The sequence below is a fragment of the Theobroma cacao genome, chromosome 8 (assembly GCF_053813885.1).
Source record: "Theobroma cacao isolate CCN51 chromosome 8, ASM5381388v1, whole genome shotgun sequence".
NCBI classification, from domain to species: Eukaryota; Viridiplantae; Streptophyta; class Magnoliopsida; order Malvales; family Malvaceae; genus Theobroma; species Theobroma cacao.
The window spans coordinates 3,594,418-3,612,719 of record NC_142646.1 but is presented as its reverse complement, the minus strand read 5'-3'; the positions used below and the strand labels follow the sequence as shown (position 1 = coordinate 3,612,719).

Genomic DNA, 18,302 nt, shown 5'->3' with positions numbered 1-18,302 from the left:
GAACCCTACTCTTTAGGTAGGGAGATTTGAATCCTGCTCTTTAGGTAGAGAGATTATGCATCAACAAATGAGACAAATGCTCGAGTGCAACTCTTCCTCTTTCTTCTCTTCCTTCTCTTCCTTTTTCTTATTGTTATTTATGTATTTATTTTTCTTTCTTTTTTTTCTATTATTAAAATTGGAACAAAGATTTGAACTCCAAATCTCTTAGTTTTTCTTCTCCTAAGAGGTAAGATGTGACTGCTATATCAAGCTAATACATAATATGTTAGTGTAGCCATTGTTTATTTGTAACTATAATCTTTATCATCAAAGATAACTATATAATGTACAAAAAGAATATAATTATATTATTAAATGGGATATATAATTGGTGTCATATGACATACACAAGCATATATACACCCATATAAGTTTGTAATTATCTTAGTAAGGCAGAGGTCTAAGATTTTAATTCTATTAATTTTTATGAATTTATATTAAAAACATTAATCATAAAAGCAGATACATAATTGATGCATTCTTCGTTTAATTATGTAGATTAAAATTTTGATGTAATCATGCTCTCTTACAACCCCATGTCTTTGGGTACTTCAAAAATAATTAGGTGGAAGAGGTACAACAAATTAAACCATACGATTAAGTGCCCGTTTGGCCTAACTTATTTTTAGTTTATTTATTACTTAAAAGCACAAGTTGAGCTAAACAAGATTTCGTAAAAAACTCTTAAAAAAATAATTTTTTTTAAAAAATAAAATTTGAAAAAAAGAGCTTAAAAAAAAGCTCCAACTAAGAGCTTTCTCTTCTTCTTTTTTTTTTTAAAAAAACACGCCAGCTTATTAGAAGAGTTCGTTTTTCCCAAAAAGATCCTCCCTATCAAAAAATACTCCTCCTTCTCTCCCTATCGATCTTCCTCTCCTCTCTCCCTTTCTGTAAATCATCATTCTAGAGTTTTTTTTTTGTTCTTACAAAAATTAAGAAAAAAAATTCAAAATTCAAATCTATATTCGGGTATTATTTTTTTTCTTTCTATTTTGTTTTTCATTATATTTTCTATATTTTTTTTGTACTTTGAAAACTTTCTTAATTAGTTGATATTTTTCAATTTATTGTTTGATATGCCAATTATGTGATGTTTTTTATTCTTAACTTATTTATGGTGTATATAATATTTAATGATTATGATTGAAATAATTAATTAAATAGGTTAATGGTTGTTGAGATAAATTAGATGAAAATTGAGATAATATTTGTTGATTATGGTTGTTGAGATAATATTGTTCATGGAGGTAAACTTTGTTAATAAGGACATCAATAGCTAAACGTGATTTTCCTGAATTATTATTACCACTTCTCCTCTTCTCTTTTGGGTTCTCCTTCATTGTTAGGGTTAAAAGTTTCAGTAGTCTTTCATCTCTCATTTTTTTTATTTGATTCAATTTTTTTTCTTGATTTTATTTATTTATTATTATTCAACAAAAAATTATTTATGAATTTTGTGTTACTTATAAATTTTTTGTGAAACTTTTTTTTATGATTTATTATTAATTATAAACTTTATGTTATATAAAAATCCTTTTAATATTTTCAAAAATTTATTTTAAATAGATAAAAATAAAATTAATTTTTTTTATTTTGAACAAAGAAATTCGTGATTAATAAAAAGTTATTTATTAAATACCTTTAATGGTAATTTTAACTAAAATTACCATTAATATAAGTTGTTTTACCAAACAACTTATCTATAAAAAAGAGCTTATAAAAAGTAAATTTACCAAACAATTTTAACTTAATTTTAAAAGTTATAATTTTTCATAAGAATTTTATAATAGCTTTTAAGTTAAAAAAAATCAAGGCCAAACATGCTCTAAACTAATTAATTGAGAAGATTCTTAATCATACATTTCATCTTGTCAAGAAATGAATTCTCTTTATAAATGAAAAGAAAAGTTACCTCTTTGTGTAGTATTAACTCAAATCTACAACACAGATGCATTATATGAAGGAAATGCCTCATAATAAAAATACATATACCTCTAAATTAATTAACAATTAGGTCTATGACATCAAATTTTGATTAATATCTTCCTGACTTCCTCCCATTGCACCTTCTGTCAATCGAGCAAATAATTATACTAATACATATAGGAGGTCCTACTTGAACCTGCAAAAAATAAAAATAAAAAAGCATATTCCTTTTATGTATTTTCTTTTCATTTTCATGATTTCAAATGCATTTGTTGAAATATATATATATATATATATATATATATGTACACCTTAGGGTAGATTGTAGCATCTTTAAAAAGATGTACTTAAAATAAGAAAAAATTGATCATCTTTGCAAATGCTTCATTTACATATGATTAAATTCAAGTCAATTTTTTTGGTTCAGCTTGCTAATTGAACTGCATCATAAAATTTAGGTTTCCTTTTTGGGATGATAAAGGTCTTGTGAATATCCATGGTAGATCCATCACTTGCGGCAATCTGTCAAACAATCCAGTGTCCTATGCCGCTAAAGGTAACGCAAGTTGCGTTGGATGGCAAATTTACAATTTTAAAATTAATAAAATAATGATAAATCCAGGTTCATCTGGGCAGATAATGGCACCACAATGGCTTAAAACAGTGATCTATATCCACTTTTGGAACATACTATTTATTTAATACTTCTACATTGTGATGCTTGTATTTATAATTTAATTAATTATGTTGAAGTTGTGTAAAGAATGAATTTAATGTATTACTCCTCTTAAACTATATTATGTTATAAGTAATAAAAAAATGGCCTCATGAAAGAGATGGGAAAGGCAAAGGAAAAAAAAAAAAAACAAAGAAAGGAAACAATCACATTCAACTTTTTTTTCCCTTAAATATAGTAGCAAGGGTTCCATGCCAGCCATTTTAATTAATTCAGAGTCCTAACCCACATGGGAAAGAAACCCTTATCTTGTATAAATGATTAAAACATGTTAATGTCAACTCAGATGAGTTTTTGGTTGAAAAACCAGACCAGATTTGATATAGGAGCTTTCTTGTATTAGGGCACACAGCAACCTTAATTTTCTCTATAATTAATATATATAATATGATTATATTCCAACCACAAGTTGGAAAAAAAGAAAGTTCAAATGAAGTTTAATTTGCATTATAATCCATTGATCGAATCCTGAACCCATATTATACGGATATATGATCATGTCCTCCACTAAGCTTGTAAAAGCATGTGATGCTGTATGATGTGCACAAAACACAATCCTAGGATTCTTCTCAACTTTGGATAATTTTAAATATCTGATCAGGTAAGCTGTAGTCATTGCTCGAGGTTGATGTTCCATTCCAGGAACAAAAATCTGTGATCGTGGGCAGCCAAGTACAGGTGAAGACGACACCAACGTCAGAGTTGGCCAGTCCATGCTGTTCTTCCCCTCCCCGTTACGGAGTTCTGTCCAATGGCAGAACAAAAGTTTTAACTTCTTTGAATCAAAGGCAAAAAGCACCTGAAAGTTTGCCTTTAGGATTAAATCGTGCTTTAATAAGATGTACAACTTGTTAAATTTTACTCCATATTTTTGCAACTTCTGCTGAGAATTTCAGCATTTTCAGTTCTTGGGTAAAAAGGGCTGTTTATTAGTAATATATACAGAACCTCACCGTCTAGGGTTTGGAGACTGCTCGAAACCTCAAACTACGATTGGTTGAACCCACGTGAACCATGTGGGCCTAGTCCAATAAAATTTGATGCTACTTTAAGAATCGACCAATGGGAATCATTTTAGATTGAGGAGAAAATAAGGGGGGATAGGTTAAAATAATATAATTTTCCCTGCTTCCAACAAAAAAGCGAGGACAAGTGTCAATCATCAGCCAAATGATATTAGTGAATGGACCAAGAAAAAGGCGATTTCCCATTATGGCTTGCATTACTTTAATCCCCCAACAAGAAAAAAGACTGGGAAGACTTGCTTTTTAAATATACAAAGTCATTTTCTCATTTGAAAATCAGTACTAGTTTTTAATTTGTTGTGTTTGATGTTTATGGCTAAGAGAGCAAGCAAACTTTATCTTTAGAGATTTGGCCTTTTTTAGGAAGGAGGAGAAGGGCATGATGTTTCTTTTGGAAATGGCTGTGGCTCCACCTGAAAGCTCTTTTCCCAGTGGATATGCCAAACCCATTGAACAATATTGTGAAACAAACTCGTACTTTTTACATGATTAGAAAATATAACCGCCAAGGAATGTGCATGGAATTTTTTACATAACAACAAGAAAGAAAAGTTGAACTTTTCTTTTCCCTAAATCTTTGCTTTGAGTTAAGTGTAAGATGGGGTTTTCTTTCAAATGTATCTCATCATTTCCATTCCACTTTTCTTGTTCATCAATTTCCATGTTCCAGCTTTGTTTTTACCCTTGTACACTCAAGTCTTTACCCTTCAACCGATCAAAAATTTATCATTTATTACAGATGAAATAATTAATAAATCATTTATTAATCTAATTTCTACTGTATAATTTATAATACCCTAAAATTTAGAGGACATGCATTTTCTAAATATTAATCATAATTTTGTTTATTTACCCTGAATTAACTAATTAATCAGTCTTTGAACAACCATCTAATTTGACGCTATATGTTGATTCTGAGCAATTACTTAATAGCAACTTGAAACTATAATCTGTGTTGCAACACAATGATACCGCATGCCACAATTGACTGGACAATTTTTAATGTCAAATCTTCAACTTTTGCTCTATTTATTGATTGGATATGATGGATAATATATATTATTTTATATTTTGTTTTATCATGACTACAAACTACAATGCAATATGCTATCCCCATACTTTCTTTTTTAGCAAAAATGCAGTTCCTATGCTTCGCAAGTTTCAAATATGAGCTAATTTGAGTAAACATTAATTAGTAACAAAGGGAAAAGATTATTTCTAGCATTTTTTTAATGGAATATAGATCCAATTTGTCTTGGTGTCAATTTAAATGGTTAAATTTACCTAAAACTAGGAGGTACGCGGATATAATAAATTAGAGAGATTGATGCATATACCAATTTTACTTTTTATTATCACTTCAATTAATTTACTTAAAGCTAAGAGATGGATGAATATGATAAATTAAAAGGATGCACATTTCTTTTTATTGATATGAAAAAAGTAAATTGGAATCCAACTCTTTTAATTATAAAACTCATTAAGAATTAGTGGCATGCAAGGCTTATCTGGGGGCGGAGCTTCCCATTGCTTTGGGGGGTCATGGTCCCCCCCACAAATTTTTTAAAATTATATATATATATATATATATATATATATTAATAAGTTTTTTAAAATTTTTTTATTGAATAATTAATACAAATAAAAAATAATAAAATAACTCTATCATGAGCACTATGATCTTTCAAAAATTTTAAAATTTTTTATTTACTATATGTTCCTCCAACTGTTTGATGAAATTGGAGTCAGTATATTGTTAGTTATCATATAAATTATAACCCAATATGGTAAGCTTATCAAATTTTAAAAAATAAAAGTAAGTCTATTAACTTAAACTTACTAAATCTTAATATTAATATAAATCTAGCATAACAGATTATATCTTAACAATCCAACCTCATAGATAACTTATTATTTTTTAACAATTCAACCAATAGCTCAATATGTTAATTAACAATTTAAGAAGTAAATAGAAAATAAGAAGATAACTCTCACAAAAAGCTACACATTTCGTGATAACATATAAAGTAAAAAAGTAATTCATTTTGAGTTTGAAAAATTGTATTCTTTTCCACTTTTGCGCACAAAAAGTGAGAGAGACTCTTATAGTTTCGTTTAGTGATATATATATGTGACACCGTCATTACTATTAATATATTTTTTTTATATGTTCAATATCTTGTGAGTTTTATTTAATTTTCTAGATAATTGAAAATTGAATAATTTATAAAGTTCTATTTACTGTTAAGTGTCTTTTTATTTGACCCTATTTTCAAAAATACTCTAACTCCGCCCCTGGGCTTTTATATAGACGTAATTCAAGTGTGCTAGCTATTGTTTTAACATTTTTCTCCCAAAAAGGAAACTTAGTTTGTATCAATTTAGAACTAACTTAATTATAAGTGTGCCTTTGGCTCCATCTCAATTATTATCGACACCGTGTCGCGGCCGAACTGCAGATGCAAGCATCGTTCAAATAGGAAGCTTGGAAAAGGGGAGAGGGGGTGTTGGGGGGAACCTAATTTGCATTATGCCTAGAATGGGAAAGGTCCAAACCCCGACTTAGAATAACTTAATTTTGCCTTTCCAATGTCTTCAAGGCACCAAGAAAGAGCAGAAACTCATTGGATCATAGGTAAAAGAAAGGGGTTCAATTTATGATTAAAGGAAAAGATTTCCTATGAGGACATGCATCTATACATTAACATAATAATTGCTGAATCCTGTTTATCAAGTTAATTAATTAGTACGTACCCTTTTAACACCTTATTATTAATTAATTACATTAACCGACAACATGGTGCAATATTATATATTCTAAAGCAGAAAAGAAAAATTTGGAGGCTTCGTGCACAATAGTTGGTAAAGATGGAGGTGAGTTAGGTTCATTACTTACTTCAGGACGTTAAGACCATCAGTTGTTATTTTTCTTTATACATTTTTATTCAATTTTGGAGGCTTTTTTAATTCTAAAGCCGTCTAGGTTTCTACCCATGCACGGCAGCCTGGTGTGGAAAACGTTGTCGTGATGGCCAAAAATAAATGCACTCAATTGGACAACCTTAGGGGATTTATGTTATCTTTATTAGATAATGCATAACCAAAAAGAAACCCAACAAATATTGAACAGGTTCACCAATGAAGCAAAAGCTTAGGATTGTTAATTTGTTAGGTAAAAACAGAAGGCCACCTAACTGATCAATTAGGCTATAGCTAAAGATTCCTTATAGTGGACACTTCCCAAACCGAGTTAGTACTTTTTTTTATTTTGAATAGACCGAGTTAGTACTTATTAATTAACCATTTGGAAGAGTCAAGGTTTTGAACTAGAGGTTTTATATACATAAACTTCCCGCAAATGTATATATGCATAAATGCGTGGTTAAATTAAGTTGAACTACTAGTAAAGATAATATGAAAAGTGAAATATTTGCTTTAGGAAATATTTTATATTAATTAGTAAATATTATATATATTAATATATTATAAGATTTTTCATCTTTTTTTCTAAATAGGTATACGTATAAATTATGTATATAAATGTATATACAATAATATACTGAAATTTTTATTTAATTTTTTCCTTGTAACCCAGGAATTTTTTAATTTGTTAAAAAAAGAAAAGAAAAGAAAAGAAATTAATTGATAATTTTTGTAGATTTATGACAATGGAAATCATGCTATCACAAAGTTATTTTTGAAGGGTTTACTGCTGAAGGCCCAATCATGATATTTAAGCCCAAAAACCTTAATAGGCAAGGGCCTAAATTCTTGAAAATCGTGCCACTCACCGCCTTGAAAGGAGCGTGGGGGGAAATGCCGAATGGTGTACTCCAGTGGTGGTCCCAAAGGCCAAAGTCATTCATCTAAAGTTGTTCGCTCAACCAAAGAAGTAATTAATCGAAACTCTCTCAGTCTTCGCTCTAATTTTATTTTTTATTTTATTTTCTCCTCTCTTACCAATCTTGAAAAAAGGAAAAAGGAAAGAGGAGAGTCTCGAACGAAAATCCAGGGCTTCTTGCAGGTTTAATTAGTAATCTTCATCACTAAATTTTAATTCTCCCTTGTCCGATTTTCCTCCTCAATTAATTATTTTTCATTGATTTATTATTATTATTATTTTTTATGTCGGCCAAAGATTTTGAGCGGATCGCTATGGCACTTGCTTCGGACGAAACCACGCGCATATGCAATCACTGGTATTTTGTGATCATTTTAACGCTTTCGTCCAATAATATAATTTTGTGATCGTTTCTAGAATTAATTTCAATTCGTTGAATTGTCGACGTAATTTTTTTTCTTGTCTTCCTGATCTCAGTTCTTTTATCTGTTTATTTTCTTATCATCTGAGATTTTGTTTATTTGAGCTTAAAAATTCCCATTTCTCTTTTGAATTTTTAAAATTGCGTTGCGGAGGAATTCTCGTTGCCTGATTTGTCCGGAGTTCGTGTAGTAGGAGATTAATTCATGCATAACCAAATGATTAGTAATTTAAGTTGACCGAATCTAGTTGGAAAGGAAGTGAGTTTAGTTGACTTTCCTTTTTCAATGTCGTTTAGGACCTAAATTTATGTTTGTTCGATGTGTTTATGGTTGCATTGAGTTCATGTGATCAAGGCGTTTGTCTATATCAATAGCTGAAAATCTATTGAAGTATGAAAATTTGGCTTTGACCATTGGGCATTTTGAACATTTCAATACAGTTGTTGGTAGTTTTTATGGAGGTTCTTTCTTGGTTGTGCTTGTTTTTCTTTAACAATGACTTTGTAATCCAATTATAAGGGATCTTGAAGTGTGCTTTTATGTTTTCTGTACATAGTTGGGAGGGTGAAAATGAGTTGTAAATCACAGATTACCCGGGTTCATATCTTTGCCTTGTTTTTATGCAAGATAGAAGTACATTATCAGTCTTTGAATCTTGTGTTGATGTATTCCTTAGTTTTGAAGTGGTTGCTAATTAAGTTTTAATGTTGCAATGATGTCCTTTATTAATAATTTTTTATGAGGATGGAGGTGTACTCAAATATGTAACAGTTTTGGAAATCCCATTGCCCAAGAAATTTTAACAAGTACTTTCTCCTTTCAAATGTTTCAGTGACAGGCCCATACCTTCTTCAAATATTGATTTGCATTATGCCCATTGCGTCCGGAATCTAGAAAAATGTAAAGTTTGTGGTGATATGGTTCCAAAAAAGCATGCTCAGGAACATTTCTTAAACACCCATGCTCCGGTATGTGAGTTTAGGCCTTTCTGATTCTTTTCAAATGAATCAATTCTTATCTTTCTTGTTTCCTTTCTCGGCTTTTCCCATCATTATGATAGCTTTCTGATGCTACGGGAGCTGGAAGCAGTAAAATTGTGTGATCTTTGTGTTTAGCTTAATGAATAGCAATAGGTTATGGCATTCAAATCTTGCCAAAATGTTGGAATTTTTCTTAGGTTGATATTTTCTTTAAAATAAATTTTTTGGGAAGAAGGGGTGGGGAAGGGATAACTAAGTTGTCAATGTGTCTGACATATTCTTCATGTTGCCATCCCAACTATCTTATTGGCCTAGGATATGTGGTTTTTCTTCCAAAGCAAATTGATAAAGCCTGTTTAGATTGATGGATATTTGAGTTGATAACCCGGCCTTCCTCCTTTCTTCCTCCATTTGAACTCAAGTCTTTTCTTTTTGGTTTGGATTTCTCAATTTGTCTAGAAGGGAAGACTATTTTCTCAGATTATAGTTATAAGGTTGAAACAAATTATCAACCTCCTGAAAGTTAGTGTAAATGTTCATTTTTCTGAAGGTTTGAAATATTATTTAAAGAAACAGAAGAGAATATAAAGACTCCAGTTAGTCCTTTAATGATGAATAATAACGGGTAGGTGTTGTCTACCATGATTTTGGTTAGCCAAGGTTATTGTGGGTTGATTCCACTGTGCATGTGTATGTCTCTATGTAATGTGCAAGTGCATTTCTACTATAAAATCTAACATAATGCATGTATTAGCATTTGTGATGCTATTGACCCAATATGTATGCAAGCAGGTGGCCTGTTCGCTGTGCAGTGAGACAATGGAACGTGAAATTCTAGCTATCCATAAAGGTGAAAATTGCCCCCAGAGGATTGTTACTTGTGAGTTCTGCGAGTTTCCATTGCCTGCTATTGATCTGGCTGAGCATCAGGTACTAATTTTGTATCATTTTTCAATATAAGGATTCGGATGGTGTGTGTTAGGTGAAATTGTTACTATATTACTGTTGCTTTGTGATTTTAGGAAGTCTGTGGGAACCGGACAGAGCTGTGTCATCTGTGTAACAGATACATTAGACTGAGAGAAAGATATAACCATGAAAGTAGGTGTAGTGGTGTTGCAGAAAATGTGGGATCTTCCAGGTACATATAACTTATGCTATAACTTACCATTGGAATGTTTTGTGTGGATGTATTGATCAGTTATAACTTTTCCACAAATTATTTTTCAATTTTTAAGCTTGTTATAGATGGCCTACGTTAAGAATTTATATTTTTGTCTTCGTAGTATCTAGCTGGCAAAAGTTGGTAACTTGCATGGTTTAGGTTGGCATTTTGTACTCATTGCAAATTTCAGTCTGCAAATTGTGAACTTGTAGTTACTGCAAAGTATTCATTGCTTTCTGTTGAATATATCATGTGAAGAGCTAGTTCTTTGGGTAATTGGGTTTGATTCTGCATTCTGTACAAAGATAGCTGGTTAAAGCATTTACTTAGCTTGTGATTTTTTTATTGAAAAAGATGGTTTTAGCTGTGTAATTAATGGTTGCGTAAGCCATGATCATTGTCCTTTTTCCCCTCCCTTTCATCAATGGAAAGAACCACACCCCCTAAGTAAGCCAGAAAATAGTGCATAATTTAACTTGTCTTTGTGTCACCTGGATATGAATGGGACTTGACTCTATTCTGGCAAAGACCATCAGATCAAGCCCAAGAACTTGAGTTTGTTTTGCACCTAAGATTTATGGAAACAATGTTTTAACACACCTCATGTACTTAAGTCTTTGTTATCTGAAAATTGTGTCAGATTGGATTTTTGTTTCCTGCCTTGCCTTACGAGAAATATTTTACACCAATTATCATGGGTTTAATTAATGGATTTGGGACCTCATTTTAGGGATGTGAGGGCTGCTGAAAGGGAGCAAGGTGCTCAGAGAAGGCAGCCACCTGAATATTCACGGAGAAGACTTCTCTTCACCATTGCAATAACAGGCATTGCTGTTCTATTAGGATCACTTTTTTTCCAGAAGAAGACAGAGACCAGTCAGGTGCATTAGCAGAGTAGAGGATACACACTGTGCTTATGTAAATCAGCTTGAGAGCTAAATATTCCATTTCTGTACCTCAAATTATCCTAGAGCTTATATTAATTGTTGCTGTATCAAACTCATTCAGATTGTGATCATAATATACTGACAGTATATTTGCTTCTTGGTTTATAAAAATTTTTATACATGAAACGACTGCCTTTTTGCAACTCCAAATTATAACAGTAATACTAATAATGCTAAATGTACCAAAAATATTATGAAAACCAATTTTTATCACAATAATGTGTCAGCTATGTACTATGAATGTCATATTGCGGACTTGGTGAGCATTGTGCGCTAGTTGGCATCATCCTAAACATAATCTGCCCCAATTCTAACGCAGGAAGTTCTCTGAGATTGACTAAATCATCTGACCGGGTAGTAGTTCAGAGCCAAACGCCAACAGCTTGCCTTTTTTCTGATGATTTTTCTTTGAGATGAGCGATAAAAAATGAGCAACTATAACACCGGTTTAAATGGAATCAATTTTGTTACTATGATATCGGGACATTAAGACTTTAAATTCCAAACAATGAGCAAATAATTAGTACTTCTTTTTTAATTTTTTTGTTGCTAAATTATGATTCCATAATTATGCTTACATTTAATGAGGTTCAGATTTTAATTTATATATATTTTTATAATTATACGTTTTAAGAAAATAAAAAAGAATTTCTTTTCTCATTCCCCCTTTGTCATTATCACAAGTGGCAACGGCTTTGATCACTGAAACCATGTTAAAAATGAAGAAAAGCATGTTTTTTTAGTATAATAATAATTATTATTTATAATATAATCAGAAACGCTCTCCTCGACGGTTAAAAACTTTCCCGCCACTGTAACTGTCGCCGAACATCAACCACCATAACAAACGGTAGTTCTCTGATCGCTTACGGTCGCATCTACACCGAAAGCATCTCCGATCACCCGATCATTGCCATCACCGCCGTTTCTCTCCCGTGCGATGAACTTACAGCAGCCTGATTCGCTGACAGACTGATCGTACATGACAAGCACACTGCAGAGGATCATAGATTTTTTCAGTGGCTGTGGCGGCTGTAACAAACGTAACAGAAATGAAAGGCAAGGTAATTCAAAATTTTAAAATTGTTGCTTTCAATTGTATAGTGACTCTGGAGATTTTTATTTATTTTGGAAATTTCTCGTTGAAATGAAATGATAAGGATTTGATTGAAGACGTCTTCAATGAAGGGAGTGGCAATAGTAAAGTCTTGGCGTGGAAACAGTAAAACCAACTTATGATCAAGATCCTATATTCGAAATTTACAATTTCTTTCAGACATTTTTCATTATCTTAATGCAATATCCTACGTTATGCAGAGATTGCTTTGTCTCTCTAACCCAAAGCCTCAAACATTTTGCATCTTTTTTTATTGATTTATTTCTCAATTTTGATAAATTGTAACACTTTTTATGAAAGAGTTTCTTATGAATTTTCAGATATATTGAACATGAATCAGGATACAGCTTGTGCTCCCATGCCACCTCAAGGGGTCCGATTGCATATTCAAGACCGTTATGTAAGTCACTCTCGTCTGATTTTCTTTGGATTCCCAGAAATTGTTAGAATTTGATATGCATGAATATATGAGTTGAACGGAGTCTTATGGAGATTAGCAGTTGACAGGGTTTGGTTTGATTGTGAGTATACTTTTTGCCAATATTCAAAATGTTTGCAGGTGGTGATGGATAATGGCATATGTCAAGTCACATTATCAAAGCCTGGGGGCATTGTTACTGGTATACGGTATAATGGCATAGACAATTTGCTTGAGGTTCGAAACAAGGAAACTAATAGAGGGTATGTAGTATTGCATAAATCTGCTGCAAAATTATATTTTCTTTTCTAGTTGGTTCTGCCCATGGTGATAGTTAAGGATCTGTAGATTTGGAACTAATTAAGTGCATGGCAATAAAAAGGGTTAGCTAATAGGCATTTCAAAACATAGAATTAGTTTAATGAAATCAAGACGCTAATTAAGACTATGTAGCTTAGAGGAAGGAGCATTTGTAGGTGCCATAGAAAAAGTGTTACAATACAGGCAAATTTTCTTACAGTCCCTTGTTTAGAAGTGTTTCTTACATATTTTTCTGAGTTATCATATACAGCAAAACCAGAGCATTTGACTGATTTTTCCTGATTGTAGGTACTGGGACCTGCACTGGAATGAAATAGGAGGGAAGGGAATATTTGATGTGTATGCCCATTGTCCTCTGCTCTGCATATATGAGAACCACCGGATAACACTTCAACTTAACTTCATTAGGCCAGATTTTAATTCTAAAAATCTCTTTCTTGTGCTCTCTACTTGGAGTGGCCAAATCGGTTTCCTAAATTTTTTATTTTTTAAAACAAGATGGGTAGGAAGCTACATTGCAACAAGGTTTTGATGTATTGAATAGAGAAACTTGGTTGATCTTGCATTTTTTGATCTAAGAAATTTTAAAATAGAAATAAGAGGTTTGCCTATTTAAGCTAGTTCATGCTGTCAACATGGTCTGCATACTAGATTCCTTCTATATCTCAAAAGTTTTGTCATTATTGTTTTCCTTTCAAACAACTATTTCTTCTTTGCTTACAAGTTTGCTATCAATTTTTTCCTCTTTTTTTACTTTGATATTTCTACAGGATTAGATAAAAATGGTTCTGATTATGATTATATTTGATTTCTTAACCATAAAATAATTACTATTGTGGTTAGACTAAAGTATTATTGCTGCACAGAATTCAAGGGACGAGTTTTAGTGTCATAGTGGAAAATGAGGAACAAGTTGAGCTCTCGTTCACAAGAGCTTGGGATCCCTCTCTCGAGGGCAAGTACATTCCCCTAAATATTGATAAAAGGTCCTTGCTTAAACCATACATAGGTTTGTTATCAAGATTTTCAGCTACTGAATTATTAATCATGACTATCTTTCTCCAGGTTTATAATGCTTCGTGGTTCATCAGGCTTCTACTCCTATGCCATTTATGAGCATTTCAAGGAATGGCCTGGTTTTGAGCTTGGAGAAACCAGAATTACTTTCAAGCTCAGAAAAGAGAAGTAATAAATTCATAACATGTTCTTCCTTTAACAGATAGGCTGCTTATAGCTCAGTAATGGATTTCTTTAAGAAACCAACAATGTCAAGTGAAAATTTGAAAACATTTTTATTTGTCCAGAAATGCAATTATAAGAAAATATCATTTTTTTTCTCTGTCAATCCAGGGTTATGATTAAGTAACAGACAACTTAGTTTTTGTGAATTTATTTTGTATCAATTGATTGACTCAACTATAGTTTTTTGTTTTAAGAATTATGTGTTACAGCATGTTAAAGGTAGCTTCCAGTCATTGTTTAGGGCTAGTGATGCAATTCACTAATTCTAGATAGGTTATGAAATGGATTGAACAGCAGTATGGGACATCAAGTTCGTTTAAACATAAGTAGAGCTCTTTAGCCACCTATGTATGGTTTCAAGTGAAATAATTTTTAGTAAGTAAAAAATTGGTTGATTTTGTGGACTGTTGAATTTGTCATAGGTTTCAATACATGGCCATAGCAGATAACAGGCAAAGATACATGCCCTTCCCTGATGACCGATCAACTGGAAGATGCCAACCTTTGGCTTATCCGGAAGCAGTTCTTTTTGTCAATCCCATGGATCAGAGGCTAACAGGAGAGGTACTTCTTGCATGCCCATTCTCCTCCTTATGTGCTTTCTCTAGGCCATTTTATTTTTCTCCATCGTCAACAGTAAGCACTTTGTAATTAGATTGTGAGTAGATTCCAAACTTTGCTCAAGCCAATGTGGCAAAGCATAAATGTCGTTTGTCTTCATTAAATCAAAATTTCTAACCCTAGCTCGGTTAAGTTCTAGGGATGCTTTTTCCATATGGTATGGACTTAGGAATGCATATTGTTCTACTATGACTTCTTGACTTGCAGGTGGATGACAAGTACCAGTATTCATGTGAGAACAAAGATCTTCGGGTCCATGGTTGGATCTGCTTTGACCCACCTGTGGGGTTCTGGCAAATCACACCTAGTGATGAGTTCAGATCTGGTGGACCCCTTAAACAGAATTTAACCTCACATGTAGGACCCACCACTCTGGCTGTAAGTGCCTGATCTTTGACCACCTTGTGGTTTTTTCGATAATCTGGTATTCACTACTATGATCATGAACTTAAATTAACTCTCAACCCACATGGTATCTGCAGATGTTTCTTAGTGCACATTATGCTGGGAAATACATGGTTCCACGATTTGAAGCTGGTGAACCATGGAAGAAAGTTTTTGGCCCTGTTTTCATCTATCTTAATTCTGCAGCTCACGGATATGACCCACTTTGGCTGTGGGAGGATGCTAAAATCAAGGTTTGATATAGGAAACTCCATCCACACGATTTTCTTTGAATCGGACAAAATTATTTGTAGTGACATTCTGTGGAGAAAATAATTGTATAAGTGATCTGCAGATGATGGTTGAAGTTCAAAGCTGGCCATATAGTTTCCCTGCTTCAGAGGATTTTCTAAATACAGAACAACGGGGCAATGTTAATGGTAGACTTTTAGTCCAAGACAGGTAGGCATGCAAGATGAATAATACATCGTTCACAACTTAGTAACTTCACAAGTGGGAGACATGTTTTAGTCAGACAAACTTTGAATAGAAGCACTATTAGGAAAATTATATCACTACTCGTAGCAGTCACTTGTCAGAAAAGAGAATAGCTTATTCATAGCAGTAATTATAATATCAACTATAACTAAAATAATACTATTGGTTGCCATGCAAGAATTGAAGAGATGTAATTTAATACAAGAAGAATCAATAAAAATTGTATTTGCATCCTATTACTGCATTTCACTTTTACTTTATCTTCATGTTTGTGGATGGTTGATCAAGATGTAATATTAGTTCCTGTTCTACTTTTTATCTTTTGTTTCACTATTATGTAAATGTCATTCAGTTTCTAGTAATTACTTGTATAGATATATCAGCAATGACTATCTAACAGCAAGTGGGGCATACGTTGGCTTGGCCCCTCGAGGAAACGCAGGATCATGGCAAATGGAAAGCAAGGTAAGATTGCTTGAATTCATGATAATTCCATGGAGCATGCAACAAGCATGCTCACACCTTTGGTCCTTTAATTCTTTTCTATTGACATGTAAGCTTCATGCTTGTAATTTTTCTTGACAATGCTAGCAAAAACAATCAATTACACTCTTAAAGAAATTGATTTTGCTATTGAACTTCTGCTTAGAACTACCAATTCTGGACCAAGGCAGATCAGAATGGCTTTTTCTCCATTAGAAATATACGCCCTGGTGATTATAATCTTTATGCATGGGTCCCTGGGTTTATTGGAGATTATCGGAATGAAGTTGTCATTACCATAAGCTCAGGTAATTGTTCACACTTTGGTGTACTCATTAATTGACTAGCATCACAATTATGATATGCAATATGTAGTACAGGTTGTAACATTGAAATGGGTGATATCATATATGAACCTCCAAGAGATGGACCAACATTGTGGGAAATAGGCATCCCTGATCGCTCTGCTGCAGAGTTTCATGTTCCAGATCCTGATCCAAAGTATATCAATAGACTTTTTGTTAACCATCCTGACAGGTTAGCTGCCTTCTTTTACTTTATCCGTTCAAGGAAGTGAAAACTTTAGTTCTATTAGTTTCCTAAGAAATTTTTTCATATGACCATATAGCATTTTATGATGGCACTAGATTTGGAAAGAAAATCCTCCTGCATGGAGCCTTCTCTTGTGGAGATCCCCTCCTCCAGTTTACTTATTTGATGTGAACGTCCAAGAATTTCATACCCATGCAAATTCCTTCCTCAATCTGTTCTTAGTTGCCATTTTCCTCGACTTGCAGGTTTAGGCAGTACGGGTTGTGGGAGAGATATGCAGAATTATATCCTGATGGAGACTTGGTTTACACAATTGGTGCTAGTGACTATAGGAAAGATTGGTTCTTTGCGCAGGTTGTCAGGTACAGCTTTTAACATTGGTTTTTGTTTGATCATCTGTCATTTTCTCAATATTAGTTGAGAATAATGATCAAGGATTTCAGGAAGACGAGTGATAATTCATATCAAGGAACTACATGGCAAATCAAGTTCAAACTCGATAATGTGGATCAGAGTGGTACCTACAAATTGCGAGTGGCACTTGCATCTGCTACTCTAGCTGAATTGCAGGTAAAGAACTACACTGCATGGTTGATTAGGCAGGCCTTTGAAAATCTTTCTTCATTTATTTCAAACTATACCAAGAAGCCTTAAAATTTTTCCTGCCCCTCTAGGTTCGGGTTAACGATCCAAATACAAATCGTCCGTTATTTACAACTGGACTGATAGGGAGGGACAATGCAATAGCAAGACATGGAATTCATGGGATCTACATGCTGTACAATGTGGACATACCAGGTACTCGGCTTGTTAAAGGGGATAACACCATCTTCTTGAAACAACCAAGATGCAATGGCCCTTTCCAAGGATTCATGTATGACTACATTCGTTTAGAAGGTCCCCCAACATCATGTTAACTGCACTGATAGGTATAACTATGTACTTTTAAGGACACCCTAACATGAAGGTGTATTTTGAATTTCAATGGGCTATACCAAGTAAATTAAATAATTGAAATCAGTTTAAATTAGTAAAGTAAATTAAATATTTTATCATTAAGAAAGTAAATTGAATGTTTGACACAGAATATCAGATCCCAACTGGCATTGGGCATGTCCACTCGTCACGTACTTTAGCGGTCACTTGTCTCTCCATTTAAAGAAGCCTGGCAAAAATACAAGCCGAATTGAAACAGGCTGGTAGCCTTCTAATCAGCCCAATCAACTCTTGTATGGGCTATAAATAGGCCCGTACACCAAATCCTGTGAGGCCTACCAAGCACGACCCACCATGGAGGGCTGGGTCATGTAAAACAGAGATCATACACCTTTTTTTTAAAAATAAAAATGTTACAAAAAGATATTGTTATTGGAATAGTATCCTCGAAATATTATTCAGAGTGGGTGAAAATCAGTTCTAATTTTCAAGAGCAATGTTCTTTCCGTGACCTAATCTTAAGATAAGTTTTTTTTATTATTATAATACTTAGCACTACACATCCAAAAGTCAATCACACGTCATATTTATGATGTTGCGATGCATGTTGTAATTGGCTGCTCCACATAGCGGCTTTTGCACGCTT

General features: G+C 33.0%; 2 protein-coding genes across 2 annotated transcripts; both read left to right on the top strand.

The window, feature by feature from the left end:
- Positions 1 to 7,592: 7,592 nt before the first annotated feature.
- LOC18591842 (TRAF-type zinc finger-like protein) lies at positions 7,593 to 11,210 on the top strand. Its single transcript, XM_007018233.3, has 6 exons — positions 7,593 to 7,753; positions 7,868 to 7,928; positions 8,825 to 8,960; positions 9,765 to 9,902; positions 9,995 to 10,113; positions 10,868 to 11,210. The coding sequence occupies exons 2-6, from the start codon at positions 7,885 to 7,887 to the stop codon at positions 11,025 to 11,027; spliced, it is 597 nt and encodes a 198-aa protein (XP_007018295.1). The 5' UTR covers positions 7,593 to 7,753; positions 7,868 to 7,884; the 3' UTR covers positions 11,028 to 11,210.
- A 627-nt stretch (positions 11,211 to 11,837) lies between these two features.
- LOC18591841 (uncharacterized) lies at positions 11,838 to 17,731 on the top strand. Its single transcript, XM_018125998.2, has 16 exons — positions 11,838 to 12,148; positions 12,522 to 12,601; positions 12,761 to 12,882; positions 13,229 to 13,279; positions 13,807 to 13,926; positions 14,006 to 14,125; positions 14,605 to 14,746; positions 15,011 to 15,181; positions 15,286 to 15,441; positions 15,543 to 15,649; positions 16,060 to 16,150; positions 16,335 to 16,476; positions 16,549 to 16,705; positions 16,966 to 17,082; positions 17,164 to 17,290; positions 17,395 to 17,731. Exons 1-16 carry the CDS (start codon positions 12,067 to 12,069, stop codon positions 17,635 to 17,637), a joined length of 2,028 nt encoding a protein of 675 aa, XP_017981487.1. The 5' UTR covers positions 11,838 to 12,066; the 3' UTR covers positions 17,638 to 17,731.
- Positions 17,732 to 18,302: the final 571 nt, after the last annotated feature.